The sequence below is a fragment of the Pleurodeles waltl genome, chromosome 2_1 (genome assembly GCF_031143425.1).
Source record: "Pleurodeles waltl isolate 20211129_DDA chromosome 2_1, aPleWal1.hap1.20221129, whole genome shotgun sequence".
NCBI lineage: Eukaryota > Metazoa > Chordata > Amphibia > Caudata > Salamandridae > Pleurodeles > Pleurodeles waltl.
In genome coordinates, this window is record NC_090438.1 from 275,489,056 (window position 1) to 275,506,277 (window position 17,222).

General features: G+C 43.1%; 1 protein-coding gene across 1 annotated transcript in view; it reads right to left on the minus strand.

Moving 5' to 3' along the window:
- Positions 1 to 17,222, minus strand: part of LOC138263236 (transmembrane 9 superfamily member 2-like) — a 696,131-nt gene that overhangs the window by 612,003 nt on the left and 66,906 nt on the right. Inside the window, exon 3 of the mRNA XM_069212440.1 lies at positions 3,571 to 3,664. Coding sequence (XP_069068541.1) covers positions 3,571 to 3,664 — 94 coding nt within the window. The remainder of the gene's footprint in view (positions 1 to 3,570; positions 3,665 to 17,222) is intronic.

Genomic DNA, 17,222 nt, shown 5'->3' on the forward strand with positions numbered 1-17,222 from the left:
ACCGATGCCAGCGCCATCTACTCCAGTGTCATCAACAGATGCCCCTGTCTGCACTGCGTCCCCTGGGGGCCGCACGTAGCCCACCCCTCATCACACCACCACCTTGGGCCTACCGATGACACCACTTCAGCAACTACAACGCCGCTGCCTGCAACGAGACCTGGAGACACTGCACGTCGCAGCGCCCGGCTTCACACCCCAGCCGTGGTCTCAGTCATCAGTATGCAGTCACCAAGCCGCTGCCTGCATCGTGACCTGTGGGCACCACACGTTTTATCGTCCTGCTTCACACCGCAGCCCCGACGCCATTCACGCCAGCACCCCTGGCTTCATCATCAGCCCAGAGTTCGATCTGCAATGCATGTGAGTTCAAGGGCCCGGTGACCCCTGCACCGGCTTCCTGAATGGACGCCAGCGACACTGCACTCCAGATCTCATTGTGAGGATCACGACACCCTGCATTTCCAAGGTACTGTTTGCGAGTCTTCCCAACACCGTAGAAGGCCCGCGACCCTGCGGTCGGCCTCAACTGTTGGATGTGTTGTTCATGATGCCGTGATACCCCCAGACAGAGCTATCGACATCAAGGAACTATATTTTAATTATTCTTGCACAATTCATATCTTTATTACTGTATGTTGGAGTTTTCTCATTTTGGTATTGTTTTACACAGTTAAATACTGGCTATTTTTCTAAAACTGGTGTGGTGTCCTTTAATAGTGTTTTCACTGTTTTACTGTGTGTTATGTGCAAATGCTTTACACATTGCTTCTGGGATAAGCCTGACTGCTCTTGCCAAGCTACAAAGGGGGTGAGCATGGGTTATCTAAGCGGAGTATCTTGCTTAACCTGACTAGAGTAAGAGCCCCTACTTGGACAGGATGTAAACTGACTGCCAACTACAGACCCCATTTCTAACATGGCTTTTGCCACCACCACCTCATACACACATCTTTCCGGATAGAACAGGGCATGAGAGATAGGTGTCCCCATCCCCACTTATAGTTGCTCTTGTGGTGGATCCAAATCAGAAGTACACCAGCTATTTTGTGGATCCCATTTTGGGTTGGGGGGGGGGGGGGGGGGAGGGGGAGAAATGGGAGTAAATCACAAAGTGCACATGTTTGCAGACTATCCTTTTCTAACCCTGACCGACCCTGCCGGTTCACTGCCAGTGGTATTCAAGGTATTTAACAGCTTTGAGAAAGTCTTGGATTTCAAAACAACATGGAGAAATCCCAGGCCTTGAACCTCATGGGAACCTTCTCAGCCAGATTAAGACTTTGCCCCTCTTCCACTGGGCACTCAAGTCCATCCGTTATCTAGGCCCAGTCATCACACTACTCCTTGAGAATTGGACTAAAACCAACTGCCCAACACGACAACACAAGAAGAGGCTTACATCCTCCCTTTCAACAAAATCCCCCCCCCATCCTCAACCCAGATTTCTCCCCCGCCTTTGACCCCAGACCGTTCAGTGCTTGGTTGGGAGGGGATAGAGAGGCTGTAGGACTCTTAGAGATTTCTTTAAAGGCTACCTCATCAAATCCTTCAAACAAAGCAAGAAGGAATTCCAGATCCCAGAAACCGTCTACCTCCAGTATGGAAACCACCACTCTTGAGGGCATGAGGCATACTGACTGGGCCCTAATACAACACATGTCTATCAAGGCAAGAATCCCACTGACTAGCATTCTGGCAAGGAAACACACAAACTCTCCCACTGTAAGAAGAGATTTACTTACTTGATCGATTCTTTCTAAATTAGACTACCTATACTTTCAGCCCCCATGCCTTCTGGCGCTGCACTTACTTGACAAAATAAGGTGCCCTCTTCACTCCTGCACCTTACACTGTCCCCCACTCCAGCATTTAAAGCGGCTGCCCTCTCTCCCTCAGGGATCTCTCCCACAGGATTAGTTTTGTTTCACCGCTCACATTAATACAGAGCGCAGGGACGAGGTGGTCTTCTCCCCACACTGATAAGCAGATGCATGCCCATCTGAGGAGATCAAGAAAAAATGGTAAGGATTCTATGCTCCAGGGAAGGACAATCACAAGGAGGAAAATCACTGAAAAAATATGCAGCAAAAGAGATGGGGGAGAAAGTCAACCAATGGTAAGCACTGGACTGACCCAGAACCCACTGCAATTATCGATAAGATTCACAATAGGTGTTGTCTATAGGAGAGAACTAAAAATAATAGAAATTTGAACTGGCACTTGAACGGCAAACATGTCAGCTGCCTCAAGAATCAAATCTCCAAAAGATATTAATCCACAGGTGAGGGAAGACCTCAATAACCGGATACTTTTGTCATCAGAGGGAGAAGGACTGAATCATTCCTGTTCAGTCTATAAACAGACTGGGAAAAGGATGAAAGGGGGCTACATCTGGGAGGGCTTTACATTTTGTCCATACGTACAGAGTTTACCTGAGGTGTAGTGGGAATGGGGGGGGTCTAATGAGCAACTTCTGTTGGGCAAAAAAAAAATAGAAAAAAAACCACACACACACACACCACAACAACAACAACACACACACACTTGAAATCCTGAAATTAGGAGAGCGGTCTTAACCTCTTAGTGGTTCTCTATGTGACACATCTAGCCTCAGCAAAGGTTTTGAATGTACAACTTTTACTGCTTTAAAGCATCACTTCTAGCCACATCTTTTGCTTTTTGTCACATAATGCCCCTGTTGCACATGCAAGATTGTTGCATAAAGGATATCAGTGTGCCTTGTACTGCAACGAATGGACACATCACCATCCGTTCAATGAAAAAGAGACACTCCTTTGACAGATCCAGGTAACTGGTGGAGTTGCAAAACTCCATTAATCATTGATAAGGCCAGAATCAACATATATTGTCGAAATGCAACTCTCATTCTTGTGTGAATTAAACAAACAATGGCTGAAGGTGGACTCTCTTTCAGAATAGATCATGTCCGCATTTCCACAACGGATAAGGTAGTCTCGGTCCACACTTGGAGCAAAGACCTGTAGCATTACCCTCTCCTCCCGTACAAACATCATAAAGGGCCAAACCAGGATGCCTCCAGATATCGCAGGCAGCGTTCAAGACAGCTGTCTACTGTAGGCATATTTTATTCAAATGCAGAAACACCCAGTGTCAACTAACTGAGCATTTCTTATGGTCCTTCAAAGCAGCACCTACATTTAGACATGGCCATACCAGAGCATTATTAATGCCCTCTCGTCATGACCCACCATACAAGCATCGCAGCAGGCACGGACTCAGTGTCCTCATCGGGCACAGAAGGTACTCAATAACAACGGACTGTTATTTACCTTGTGTGGAGAACTTAGAAAGAAGCGACGTTGACACACAATGCATTCTTACTTATTAGTCGATAATCTTAGAGTTGAAGCCTTAATTAGACTTCATGTTTGTAGCATCAAATAAGAAGTAAATGCTATCTGAGGCGTAGCTCTAGAAAAGTAACTGAACATTTAAAATAAGACAAACTGAACCATGGTATGCCTTTGGTATATTCTTATAAGATTAATATTAAATACAATATAATTATCGAGGTTATCAGCCAACCTTATACGGGGATGATTCAATTCTTTCCCCAAAGAGTACTTGTCCAAGGTTTTCTGATGGTCGTTTTTCAACTTTATCGATGCAGAAGTCGAAACTGGAAAAAAGAGTTACTTTAAGTATAAAAACATTTCACAAATAAATCAAAACCCCAAAAACTAAAAAGTGTACAAAAGTGGCAAAACTTTTTTTTAAAGGATTAAGCAAAATGCTTCGGTCAAGTATTAAAGAGGTTTATATGATTATAATATAATTAAATAGATGGGCATAGAAAGGTCAGAAGGAGAGAGCGAAAAAAGGGGATTAAATTAAATGGTGTGAAAGGAATGGCAGAAGGAAAAAAGAGAAGGGAGAAAATCAAAAAATAAATGAGGGGGATGTTATTAGAGAAACGATAAGATAAGGTGGAAAAGGAAAACATCAAAGAGATATGGCAACATAGGAAAATGTGAAATGCAAAGAGGAGGACAAAAGATGAGTGAGAAAGAATGGCTACCACCAAAGCATGCATTTTAGGCATAACAAGTTTCAAAAGATGTTATTTGCATTGTGCTGCTCTAGGGGTCACAGAGGGCAGTGTGTGAGGATGGGGAGCACCTCTTGCTGGCTACAACGAGCTGCGTTACATACACGCATGGTAGGCGTTTTATTGTAAAAGAAAAACCGATTGTTGGTGCCTGTATAGATTATGTTTTTTTATTAAACACGTGCATCATGCTTGGGTAGTAAATATGCATTTTAATTGTCATAATTTCAACTGCTTTCAATTTGTGTCAATGGGATTCAATTTATTTTCAAGGAATAACACGTACAAGGGAAACGACACTACTCAGAACAGTTACCAGCGAGCAAATGACATCTATATAGGACGCATGCAGTCCCATATGCCTGGCTAAACCATGGCTTAAGTATGGACAACCACGTCTTTGGCTGCATATAACTGGCACATGCCTGTCCTGTAAAATGGTTAAGGTAATAATACGCGGTCTCAAAGGGGCGTACAACAAAGGGGTTAGAAGGGCAGATGATTTCCTACAACCATGCTCAAGGAAGGATTTGCGCAGTTTAAGTAGCTTCCTTTCCATTCAGGGGCCTTGATTTTTCTGCAAAAACGTTCTTTACGGTTACAATAAAATGCAAATTTATGGAACAATACAACAAATTAATTTGGCTATTTATGCACTGAAGCCAATCTTTCAAGAGCACTGACCAGTAACGAGCATTGGCAAAGTCAAAAGGTCTCGCCCATTTGAAGTAACGAGGCCACACCGAGAGATTGGGTATTGTCATAAAATGTAGAAGTTTATTACTTGGAACCAACGCGATCCTTCCTCCAAGCCAGCTACACTCCAACTGACTCGGAAAGAACGAACACAGCACCACATTCCCATTCTAATCGAATGTTAACAGCCAAACAATGAAAATAACTAGAATAAAAACACAGGCTAAGAATATAACATACCCCCTCCCTTCCAGTTTACCAATCAACCAATTAAAACCCCAAAAAGACAAACACAACAATGCAGAAAAACACAAACAATAAATAAAATTCAAACATGTTGCACGTAATCTTGCAAATAGCATGGTGGTCTACAAACTCTCCAACTGCAACATCCACTTGCCATGCCATCTTGTGGTAAATACTCTGCACTCCCTTTTAAATGATCTGCACTCCTTACAACCAATTCACCACCCTGTTTCACTACAACCTCACACACCTTGCTTTCAGACCCACCAACCAAATCCTCAACACTCATTAACATAAAATTGTTGTAGCCGGGGAAAAGGAGAGTTACATTTCACTTATGCACCTCCTTCACTCCCTCTTTAGTATACAGCAACCTTCCTTTTAATCCATTTATTGCCATTTTCCAACTCCACATAATTCTCTCTCACCTTCTTAACCTTAAATGGGCCGCAGAATTTAGAAAGACCCCCAGAAACTCTACAATGCCTAATGTTCACCCAGCCACCTTCCATCACAGCCTTCTTCTTCACCATCTTATCCTCGCATCTACAGTCTCACCCACTATCATGTGTCATCCATGATGGCAACCGTTTAGAGCCCGGTTTTCTACCTCTTATCCTCTCAAAAGGAGATGTACCTGTGCCTTTGTTCACTGTGGTGCGATGAGCTCACACCATTTCGTCCACCATTTTCTTCACATCCATCCCACTTTGAATGGCCATCAGAATAGTGCCTTTAACTATTCGATGGATCCTTTCCACCATCCCACAGGCCTGTGGATTGTATAACTCTGAACGCCTATATATGATACCACATGTCTCCAAAAACTTCTTCATCTCATGAGAGGTAAGCTGGGTAGCCGAGGAAAACCTTCCTCCTGAAACACTCCCTTCAATATCTCAATGGGACTACTAGTGCTGATTTCTTGTAAATATTTTACATCTACCCATCTTGAGTGAACATCAACCATGACCAAATCATTTCTCCACTTGTTCCTTAGACCTTGCATGGGACCAATAAAATCCACACACACAGCACCCCTGGATCTTCAATATGGCCTTGTAAACCTTGTGCACCAGTCTTCAGTCTTTTCTCACTTTCTTTACAAGTCGTGCAATCTATCACCCATTCGGAAATCATATCATCCATTCCCGGCCATTAAACGTTTTTCCTGACCCTTTCCTTGGTCAGGGTTTGACACAGAAAACCCTCATGTGCCAAAATAAATGGCCTTTTCCTTAAATCCTCAGGTGATACAAACTTATTTCCCATAACCAAATTTTATCTACTACAGACAACTCATCCACTAATTTTAAATAAGGTCTCAAAGATGGAGTAACTGTACTCTCTCTCCTCTTCCCTTCGCTTCCAAAATCATACGTACTACAACCTTGAGAATTTATTAATTCTCCATAGAGGTCCTCCATTCCTTAGCAGAGAAAGTACCTGCACCCCATAATTCAATGTCGCTCAACCAAGCTCTGCCCCTTCTTTTTCCTTGTGCAAATTGTCCATCTTGTCTGCACAATCCCAATCCAAAAGGTAGCCTAGAAAGACAGTATGATTGTGTATTCTCCCAGCCAGGAATAGGTCTTATCCTAAACCAATATTCTTGAAGTCTAGCAGCTAACCTTGCTAGCCTAGCAGAACCTTTATCTGCTTTCCCAGGACTCAAAACCTTGAGAAACATTTTATGGTCAGAACAAAATGTAATGTAAAATCTATGCCCCAAAGTAAGGTCCAAAAATATTCCACAGACCACACCACAGCCAATGCTTCATGCTGTATCACAGAATAATTCCATTCACATGCAGTCAGAGAGCGCGAAGCAAAAGCCACTGTTGCTTCTCCCCCCCCCCCACGTATTTCTGATACTACCACTCCCAAACCACAAGCACTGGCCTCACCTGTCAAAATAGTCTTAAGACAGGTAACGAAGGGTGACAAAATACCAGCTTCGCAGAGGTCTTTCCTCACGGCATCAAACACAATTTGCTGTTCCATTTCTCATTGAAAGATGCACCCCTTCCTCAGCAACGATCTTAAATTTGCAGTCTTTTGTGCAAAATTCTCAACAAACTTATTATAACTCTCTATGAGGTCCATGAATGAATGCATTTGATCTTGGTCACGTGGAATGGGTGCAGACCTGATAGCTTTTAGCAAATATTCCTTAGGTCTGAACCCTTCTCCTGAAACAGTATGACCCACATAATTTCTTCCACCAAGAATTTACACTGGTCTCTCCTCAAGGTCAGACCAGCTTCCCTAAGTCTATCCAACACTGACCTAAGGACCACATTATGTTCTTTTATATTTTGGCCAAAAATCAAAATGTCATCTTGAAAGTAAGTCATGTTCTGTACCCCTTTAAATAAATTTGACATGACTCTTTGGAACACATTTGCAGCTGAAGACAAGTCAAATAGCATTCTGGAGAACTGGAACATGCCCTCCATGGTTATGAAAGCTGTGAGTGCACAAGACTCGTTATAATTTTATCTGATGATATGCACTCTTCGATCTAATTTTGAAAAATACCTCCCACCTTTAAGCAAAGACAAGAGTTCATTAATATTTGAAAGAGGAAATGAGTCTGTGACCACAAACTGATTCAAACTTAGCAAATCCACACAGAAGCAAAGCTTTCCATCACCTTTTTGTTATAACCACTGGAAAAACCCACAATGAGGCTTTAACTGGTTCAATTACACCTTGATCCATCATGTCATCTAACTTTTTTTTTTATTTTTTTTTTTACTTCTTCTCTCACTACCACCGGTACCATTCTTACTTTCTGTTCCAGTGTAAAAGTACCTTCTTGTAGTATTATTTTATGAACATACCCTTTCAACTCCCCCGATTTTTCATCAAAGATAACTTTGGCTTTACTCAAGATCTCTTCCAAGCTCAGATCCTCACCTATTAAAATGTTGTCATCAGAATGTGGCTCAATCACAGTATGTTTATCATACTGATGCTCCCACCCCAATATGGGTGGTCCATATTCTGCTACATAGATTTGCCCTTCAACACTACGAGAACCAAATTCTATAAGAGACATAAAATAACCCAAAACATTGTTCTCCAATCCTTGATAACCTCTCGCATTAATGTCCTTGGGTAACAATGTAACTTCAGGCTACTTCTCAACCCACATTGAGTTTGGTATAATGGTATACAATGAACTAAAGTCAACCATTAGTTCCACCTCCTTGTCTGCAACTGTAAAAATTCTCTTCGGTCTAGTTTCTCTTTCTTTTCCAACCATGGTAGATTGTACCATTTTCTTCTGCTTGTTCTGCTAAAGCCACACGTGACCTATATCCATCCTTGCACATGCGAGTGAAGTGTCCCTTGTGACCGCACTTCCGCCATTCCTTGTTTACAGCGAAACACCACTTGCATCACTGGTGTGCGCTGAGCTCCCACACCTTGAGCAAAACTTGGAAGACGTTTGTTCTTTGTTACCCTGCTTGTTGAGCCACTGTATCTGGGAAGAACATTTTTTTAAGACACCACTGCAACCTCATTTTCACAACACCCACCTTCCTTCTTGTTAATTTCCCTCATACACAAATCTGACTCCACCACAATTTTTGCAATCGTAATTGCATCATTAAGTGAAGGATTCTTTGCCGCCCATTAATGCTCCTGAGTTTTTTTTTTGTTTCTGCACTCCACAATAAGTTGGTCATAAATCAACTCATCGGTCATAGGTGTCAAGACAGGGCCACTAACCTGACAAGCAGGATGTCCACAGGGGCGATGGTATGCCCCCGACCTCCTGGAACACCTCTTGGCACTTCCTGGTGGACACAGAAACCCCGGCAGGTGTGCCAAATAGATAGGTGGAGTGGAAGAGAAAGAGACAAAACACTGCCACATCTTGCCGGTCCAGCCAGGCACCCAGTATCTTCAGGGGGCAGGTCATTGTTGACAGAGTGATGATAGAGTTAGTGCACTCAACCTCCTTGAAATTGAATCTCTTTCTGATATGGGCACGGGAGCGGTAGAAGAACACCGGGATGCTCCAGCACTTTTCTTGGATGATAATAATAACTGTTGGCACAATTACTAACTATGCGTTACCAAAACCCAAAGTGAGTACCATAACAATAAGTACTGCAACACTAGGGCTGGCTTCACAGAGATTCACTGTTGCACATTACAATTAGAACTGTGGTTGCACTTATCATGCACAAGAAAGACAAACAAGGGCATTAATTGTATCAAGTATAACTTTCCTGCATGCATAGGGTTAAACTAAAAGGAACAAAAACAATCCAAGAAATACAAATGTCCACTCTGGGTTTAAACAGTTAGGGTGGCACAGTTTAGTTTGGTTTCAGTGGGTGTGTGAAAAACCCTTCAAAAGCAAATTCCTCAAACCTGAAACACAGGCAGGAATGACAATTTAAATTTAAGAGTTATGCTATTAGAAAAATAAAAGTCATTTAAATTCTCTTTTAAAATTGCACTGTCACTTTTTGTAGTACTTGAGCTCAAGCAGATTTCCTGAAGCACATTTAGGCAAGTAACTACAATAATAATGTAGAATGTTCAGAAATTCGTTTGTCTCTTCAAGAAAAGCACTCTACCAAAATACGAGGTCTGAAATACACCTGCTGTTCTAGGAAAGCGTGGCGCTCAAAGAACAAACTCCCTGGAGGATACTAGTCACTTAGCTGCAGTCTTTTCGGGAGTGCTGGAGGAATGCCTGGTGTCAGCTGGTACAGGAACGAAGAAAAGAATTGCCTCAAAAGTCCTGAATATGAGGATGCCAGCAGGGGCTGGACTGCAAAATCAGATTCTGAGATCAGGGAGCACAACAAAGCCAAGCAGGGAGGCATGCTTCACTCTGCTATTTATAGCCAATCAGGAAAGCAGTTGAGTTTACACATGTGGATGCGCCACCACGCCCAATTAGAAGCACATGTCTACACCACACCCAACTAGAAGCACATGTTTACACCTGCTCACATTAACAAACAAGCATTGGTAAAAAAAAAAAGCATTGATAAAACCAATTGTGTAACACAGCACATTATGTTTACTTAGAAACATGAAGATGAGAGAGCATAGCTTATATAATCTATATTAACATGAAATGTTTATGAATTAATGTGTGATAATGCAGCATAGAAACTGTAGTAATGAATTTCTGCTTAAACGTGCACTTGAAATTTGCCCACAGGGAGTGGCCGCCAATGTATACGTGGACTAATAGAATGACTAATGTTTATGAATTATAATTGAATACGTTTTATACTAATTATTAATGATTATGGTATTGTAATTGTGCTAAAATCCTTGTAGGCCTTAAGTTAGCATGAGCCGAAGCTTAGCTGCCTGGCTCTCATATTAAAATGTATTTTTCCTAACTTGCAGTGTGCTGACTCGCAAAAGGACATGACCCCTTTTTTTCTTCAAACTAGAAGCTGAATGTAACCATAGTAGATCCGTTCTCATGAAATTCACATTGCTTGTAGAAAATGTTAGACAAAATGCAACAGTGTAGATTAATGTAATGTACAAGGTCGCTCAAACATGTGAAGACAATGGAGCTACTGACCAAAAGATGTGCAAAGAATTGCAGAAGGATGAAATCATACCGGACGTGCTACCTCTGAAGACGTCAATCAAATGGACCAATAAAATGTCTGTAAACTAATATGGGGTGAAAGATTAATGACATAATCTGTTTTCTAACTGGGTAAAGATAGTGGGGTATAACCACGAACCAATGAAATTTTAGGGGAATGTAAAACGAAAAAGGGATAAAAACCCATGACATGGGGAGCCATTTAGGTGGGTTAGGGAATGCTATTGATTTTATCCAGAAACTTTGTCACTCTGTTCGGTGACTTACTTTGGTTTTACTTAAACCATCCTTTTTTTAGTTTGCCCATTTTACACTTTACCTCCTTATGAGTGAAGCGCCCCTTTTTGCCCCGGAGCTGAATTCTGACTGATGGCGATTTGACTGATGCCCTGAAGACGAAGACTGAACCTGTGCGCTGACCTAAACCTTGGAGGGTAACTATGACAATGAAATTGTGATTTGTCTGTTTGCTTTTCCTTTCTAGGTACCAACTGCTTACTTTTGACAGGGACCCTAGTTTAGATGTTTTCCAAATTGGTGTTCTAAAATGTTTTGCATGAAGCCCAACATGCTAATGATAATCAGAGGTTAGGGCAGGAGTTCACTACATTGACGCAAATAGACAAATGACTGAATCTATGTTTTGTTGAACCGACGCATTGATGACACTCTGCTAAAAGTTGATCTATGTTCACACCGTGTTATGTCTTGATGTTTGTGATTCTTGCCTTAATCAAATCCTATCAGAGTTGCCATATTGTGACTATGCTATTTTGTTTCTTGGTTTTGAGATGAACACATCTGATTTTAGAATTGTAACCAGCAGGGAATAAATATTAAAAAATTCTACTAAACTGGTGTGGTTATATATGACTGCAAAGTCATGCTGGTGTTTGAGTTGATTAATGTCTTTGACTAAAGTAAAATGTATAGTTGTGATAAATATTGTTGGCATTATTGACGTATTGATTGACATATTGATTAGCTATCTCTTCCTAAGGTGTCTCTCAACTGGGTCTAAAGATTCATTGGCCTAAAACAAGTCCTAATGTGTAAATAATCATAGAGGGACGCGTTAAAGGTTTAACCAAGAACAGAGATATGATTTAACCCTAATCCCTGGGGATGCTGACAGATAACAAGGGGGCACCTTGGGGATTCCTGACAATAGGACCGAACTTGCACTTCACATATAGCTCAGGTAGGCTTGAAATAACGTCTTCCAATCACTCTCCCTCTTTCTGTAGTCTAGTATAGAATTTGTAACGCAACATTACAATTTTCTCCTCTTTAGGAAATCTTTTCTCTAAATGTAATTTTGCCTCTTCATACATATCTTCTAAAGGTTGGCCATCTTCATTATTTATTTCAGGTAACTATTTGAAACTATGGTGTGCTTCTTTGCCAACAGTGCTCAATAGTAGTGCTTTTTTCCTGTGTGCCAAGAAATTTTGACCATCTAATGCTACTAAATAGTTTTCAAAAATATCTATCCACTCATCCCATTGGACAGATGGTGACTCTGCTGATCTAAAAAAATGCAGTAGGAATATTAATAGAGTATGCCGTATTAAAACACCTGCAAAATATGTGAAAAAAAACAAATTAGGCAACTTTTACATAAAAAAAATAAGTGAAATTACACTAAAGTCCCTTTTTCCTTTCCACAACTTAGTTGCTGCTAAGGGCCATTCCTCAAACACTGCCTGGGAGCCGTGATAATGTACATGGGAGACTACAGAACTGCTTAATTGTCAAAAAGACCACACACGGAGGACTGCTGGATTTGCTGCTGTGTTCCATTCCTCAAAGGCTGCCTGAAAGACATGATAATGTACATGGAAGACTATAGAGCTGCTTAATTGTCAAAAAGACCACACGCGGAAGGCTGCTTAACACCCAGGTGAGTGCTATGAGCGCGAGCACAAGCGCATGAAGTGCAAGCGGTAAGCGCGTGAAGGCCAAGGGGTAACGCATTCAAAAGACACATGTGCGCTTCACCTGAACATAGCGCTGTGTCTCCCCTTGCCGAATCAGCCTTCCGCCAAGCAGATTTCTGTTCCTCTGTTCAATCTGCTTTCGAATGAGCAGATTCTTTCAGCTCACAACACCGTAGCCAACGGAACACACAAGTCTGACAGGAACGTGCTTGACCCACTCTCGGTGTCAATGTGTGGCTGGCGCTCGTTGCCAAAATAAAGTAACGGGGCCACACACCGAGAGATTGGGTATTGGCATAAAATACAGAAGTTTATTCCTTGGAGCAAACACGATCCTTCCTCCAAGCCAGCCACACTCCAACTGACTCGGAAAGAACGAACGCAGCACAAAATTCTCATTCTAATGGAATGTTAACAAGCAAACAATGAAATGAAATACAAACACACGCAAAGAATATCACACTATTCAAGAGATATTAGCTTTGACAATGTGTTTTAGCTATGATTTTCACCAGTGTGGCTGCGGTTCAGCATGGCTTAAAGTTAGTGGAATAGACAAGAGTGGCGTGGAGAATCGTAGTGTGGCATGGCGAAGAGTAGAGTGTTGTAGGGTGCAGCGGCAGAGTGTGTTGTCCAGGGGCAGCTCCCCCATAAGGAGGAGCGTCAACCACCCCCCCACCCCTAACCAGCAGCAACAGCTGCAAATCCTTTCACAAGGAAGGGATAATAAACTGTGTTTATTAACCCTTCCTTGTGAAAGGGGAATAGGGGTGACAAGCAGAGGGGAGTGCACTGTGCACTCCCCTCAGAGCGCATGTGTGTTTGGTGGGCAGTCTCAGGCCGGCCAAACACACATGCGTACAGGGCTCTCTCCAGCCCAGCTACACAGTTGCTGGGCTGGAGAGAGCCTGCAAAGGCTCCCAGTCTGCCTGGGAGTGACCATCCAGGGCACTCCCAGCCAATCCTAATGCTCCTCTGAGCAGCGTCAGGATTGGATGCAGGGCAGGCTGGGAACCTGTGCCTGCATGCAGCAACGACATGGGAGAGAGGAGCGGCGCGCAGAGGAGGTAAGTTTTTAAAAAATTTATTTTAATAAATGTATTAATTCCCCAACACCCTCCTCCCTCCGGCGCGGCGTGCCGCCTCGCCCCCAGGATTCCCTCCGAGCTGCAATAGGTGTTGTCTACTGGAGTGGCAGAGTGTGGAGTAATGTAGATTGGCATACACTGGATTGGCATAAAGTAGAGTGTACTAGTACAGAGTCCATTGGAGTAGAGTGTTGCAGAGAATAGTGGCTTAGAGTGCAGTGGCATTAAGCGCAATGGCATTGAATTCAGCATTGTAGAATGCAGTGGTGTAGATTAGAGTGGTGCATAGTAGACCACAATAGTGCAGAGTTGAGTGGTACAGTGCAGTCAAGTGGCATAGAGTGCAGTGGAAAAGAGTGGTGTAGAGTAGCATACAATGGTGCAGAGTATCCCCTTAGCTGCTGGGCCTTTTCCCCCCCAGTGCGGAGCCCTTTTTTGGCTATTTGGGGTAGTTCGCGCTTAGGGCTTCATAACTTTTTGTCCACATAAGCTAACCACGCCAAATTTGCGTCCTTTTTTTCCAACATCCTAGGGATTCTAATGGTACCCAGAGTTGGTGGTTTCCCCTGGAGGAGACCAAGAAAATAGCCAAAATACAGTGAAAATTTAGTTTTTTCCAAAAAAATGGGAAAAAAGGGCTGCCGAAGAAGGCTTGTGGTTTTTTCCCTGAAAACGCCATCAACAAAGGGTTTCTGGTGCTGAAATCACTATCTTCCCACCTTTCAGGAACGGGCAGACTTGAATCAGAAAACCAAATTTTTCAACACAAATTTGGCATTTTACTGGGACATACCCCATTTCTACTATATTTGGTGCTTTCAGCCTCCTTCCAGTTAGTGACAGGAATGGGTGTGAAACCAATGCTGGATCCCGGAATGCTAAACATTTATGAAAACTAGACAAAATTCTGAATTCAGCAAGGGGTCATTTGTGTAGATCCTACAAGGTTTTCCTACAGAAAATAACAGCTGAAATAAAACAATATTAAAATTGAGCTGAAAACAACAGCCATTTTTCTTTATGTTTTACTCTGTAACTTTTTCCTGCGATGTCAGATTTCTGAAAGCAATATACCGTTTTGTCTGCTGGACTCTTCTGGTTGCGGGGATATAAAGGGCTTGTAGGTTCATCAAGAACCCTAGGTACCCAGAGCCAATAAATGAGCTGCACCCTGCAGTTGGTTTTCATTCTATACTGGGTATACAGCAATTTATTTGCTGAAATATGAAGAGTGAAAAAGAGGTATCAAGAAAACCTTTGCATTTCCAAAATGGGATCAAGATAAGGTTTTGAGGAGCAGTGGTTATTTGCACATCGCTGAATTCCGAGGTGCCCATACTAGCATGTGAATTGCAGGGCATTTCTCAAATAGACGTCTTTTTTTACACACTCTCTTATATTTGGAAGGAAAAAATGTAGAGAAAGATAAGGGGCAATAACACTGGTTTTGCTATTCTGTGTTCCCCCAAGTCTCCCGATAAAAATGATACCTCACTTGTGTGGGTAGGCCTAGTGCCCGCGACAGGAAATGCCCCAAAACACAACATGGACACATCCTATTTTTTTTATAGAAAACACAGCTGTTTTTTCCAAAGTGCCTACCTGTAGATTTTGGCCTCTAGCTCATCCGGCACCTAGGGAAACCTACCAAACCTGTGCATTTCTGAAAACTAGAGACCTAGGGGAATCCAAGAAGGGGTGACTCGCGGGGCTCGGACCAGGTTCTGTTACCCAGAATCCTTTGCAAACCTCAAAAAGTGGCTAAAAAAACAAGTTTTCCTCACATTTCGGTGACAGAAAGTTCTGGAATCTGAGAGGAGCCACAAATTTCCTTCCACCCGGCGTTCCCCCAAGTCTCCCGATAAAAATGATACCTTACTTGTGTGGGTAGGCCTAGCGCCCGCGACAGGAAACGCCCCAAAGCGCAACGTGGACACATCCAAATTTTTGGAAGAAAACAGAGGTGTTTTTTGAGAAGTGCCTACCTGTAGATTTTGGCCTCTAGCTCAGCCGGCACCTAGGGAAACCTACCAAACATGTGCATTTCTGAAAACTAGAGACCTAGGGGAATCCAAGGAGGGGTGACTCGCGGGGCTCGGACCAGGTTCTGTTACCCAGAATCCTTTGCAAACCTCAAAAAGTGGCTAAAAAAACAAGTTTTCCTCACATTTCGGTGACAGAAAGTTCTGGAATCAGAGAGGAGCCACAAATTTCCTTCCACCCGGCGTTCCCCTAAGTCTCCCGATAAAAATGATACCTCACTTGTGTGGGTAGGCCTAGCGCCCGCGACAGGAAATGCCCCAAAACAGAACGTGGACACATCACATTTTTTCATAGAAAACAGTGCCTACCTGTGGAATTTGGCCTCTAGCTCAGCCGGCACCTGGGGAAACCTAGCAAACCAGCACATTTTTGAAAACTAGAAACCCAGGGGAATCCAAGATGAGGTGACTTGTGGGGCTCGGACCAGGTTCTGTTACCCAGAATCCTTTGCAAACCTCAAAATGTGGCTAAAATACCACGTTTTCCTCACATTTCTGGGGCAGAAAGTTCTGGAATCTGAGAGGAGCCACAAATTTCCTTCCACCCAGCGTTCCCCCAAGTCTCCCGATAAATATGATACCTCACTTGTGTGGTTAGGCCTGGTGCCTGCGACAGGAATAGATCACACAACGGTCAATGTTGGTCCTTACGTGAGGCAGCTGTTGACCCTGGGGTGATCCATTCCTGACACAGGCACTAGGTGTAGGCACTCAAGTGGGGTAGTGTTTTTATCAGGACAGGTGAGGAGTCACTGGGTGGTAGGAATGTTGTGGATCCCAGCATATTCCTGTAGTTTGTGTGACAGAAATGCGCGAAAAATAGAGTTTTTTTTCAACATTTCAGCTTTGCAGGGTATTCTGGGTAAGAAAACTTTGGGGAATCCACACAAGTCACACCTCTGTGGACTCCCCCGAATGTCTAGTTTCCAGAAATGTTTGGGTTTAGTGTGTTTCTCTATATGGCCGCCGAATCCAGGACCAAAAACACAGGTGCCTGCCTTACAAAACCAGTTTGTTTTGCCATAGACAATTTTGATGTCTCCACAATATGATTTGGGTGGTGGAATTTGGGGCTGAACTAAATTGGGGAGCTCCCAAGAGAGCACTCTCTCTCTGCTTGCCGCCGCATTCACCTGCTCTCTGGGTTGGCCTAACCCACTATTACCCAGTTGCACGAACAGCTTGCGAAGGGACAGCAGGACTGTCCTCATCACCTCCCTCATAATGTACTGGAAGAGGAGTTTTCGAATGGGACTCCTCTGACTGAAAAATCACTCCCAGAGTCTGCGCCATTGTCCTATCCCTCAGATGCTGTCTCAGTATCTGATGTCTCAGTCTCTGATCCTATGTCAGAGCGGTCCTCTATAACCCAAGTGCAGGCAGCAGTCATCCATCAAGATGCCATCTCTGCTATTGGCTAAACTGTTGCTCTAAAACACTAGCCTACGTAGACAGTCACAAAATCGATGGTGTGTGTGAGATACGTGCAACAGTAGAGGCCACCTTACCTGC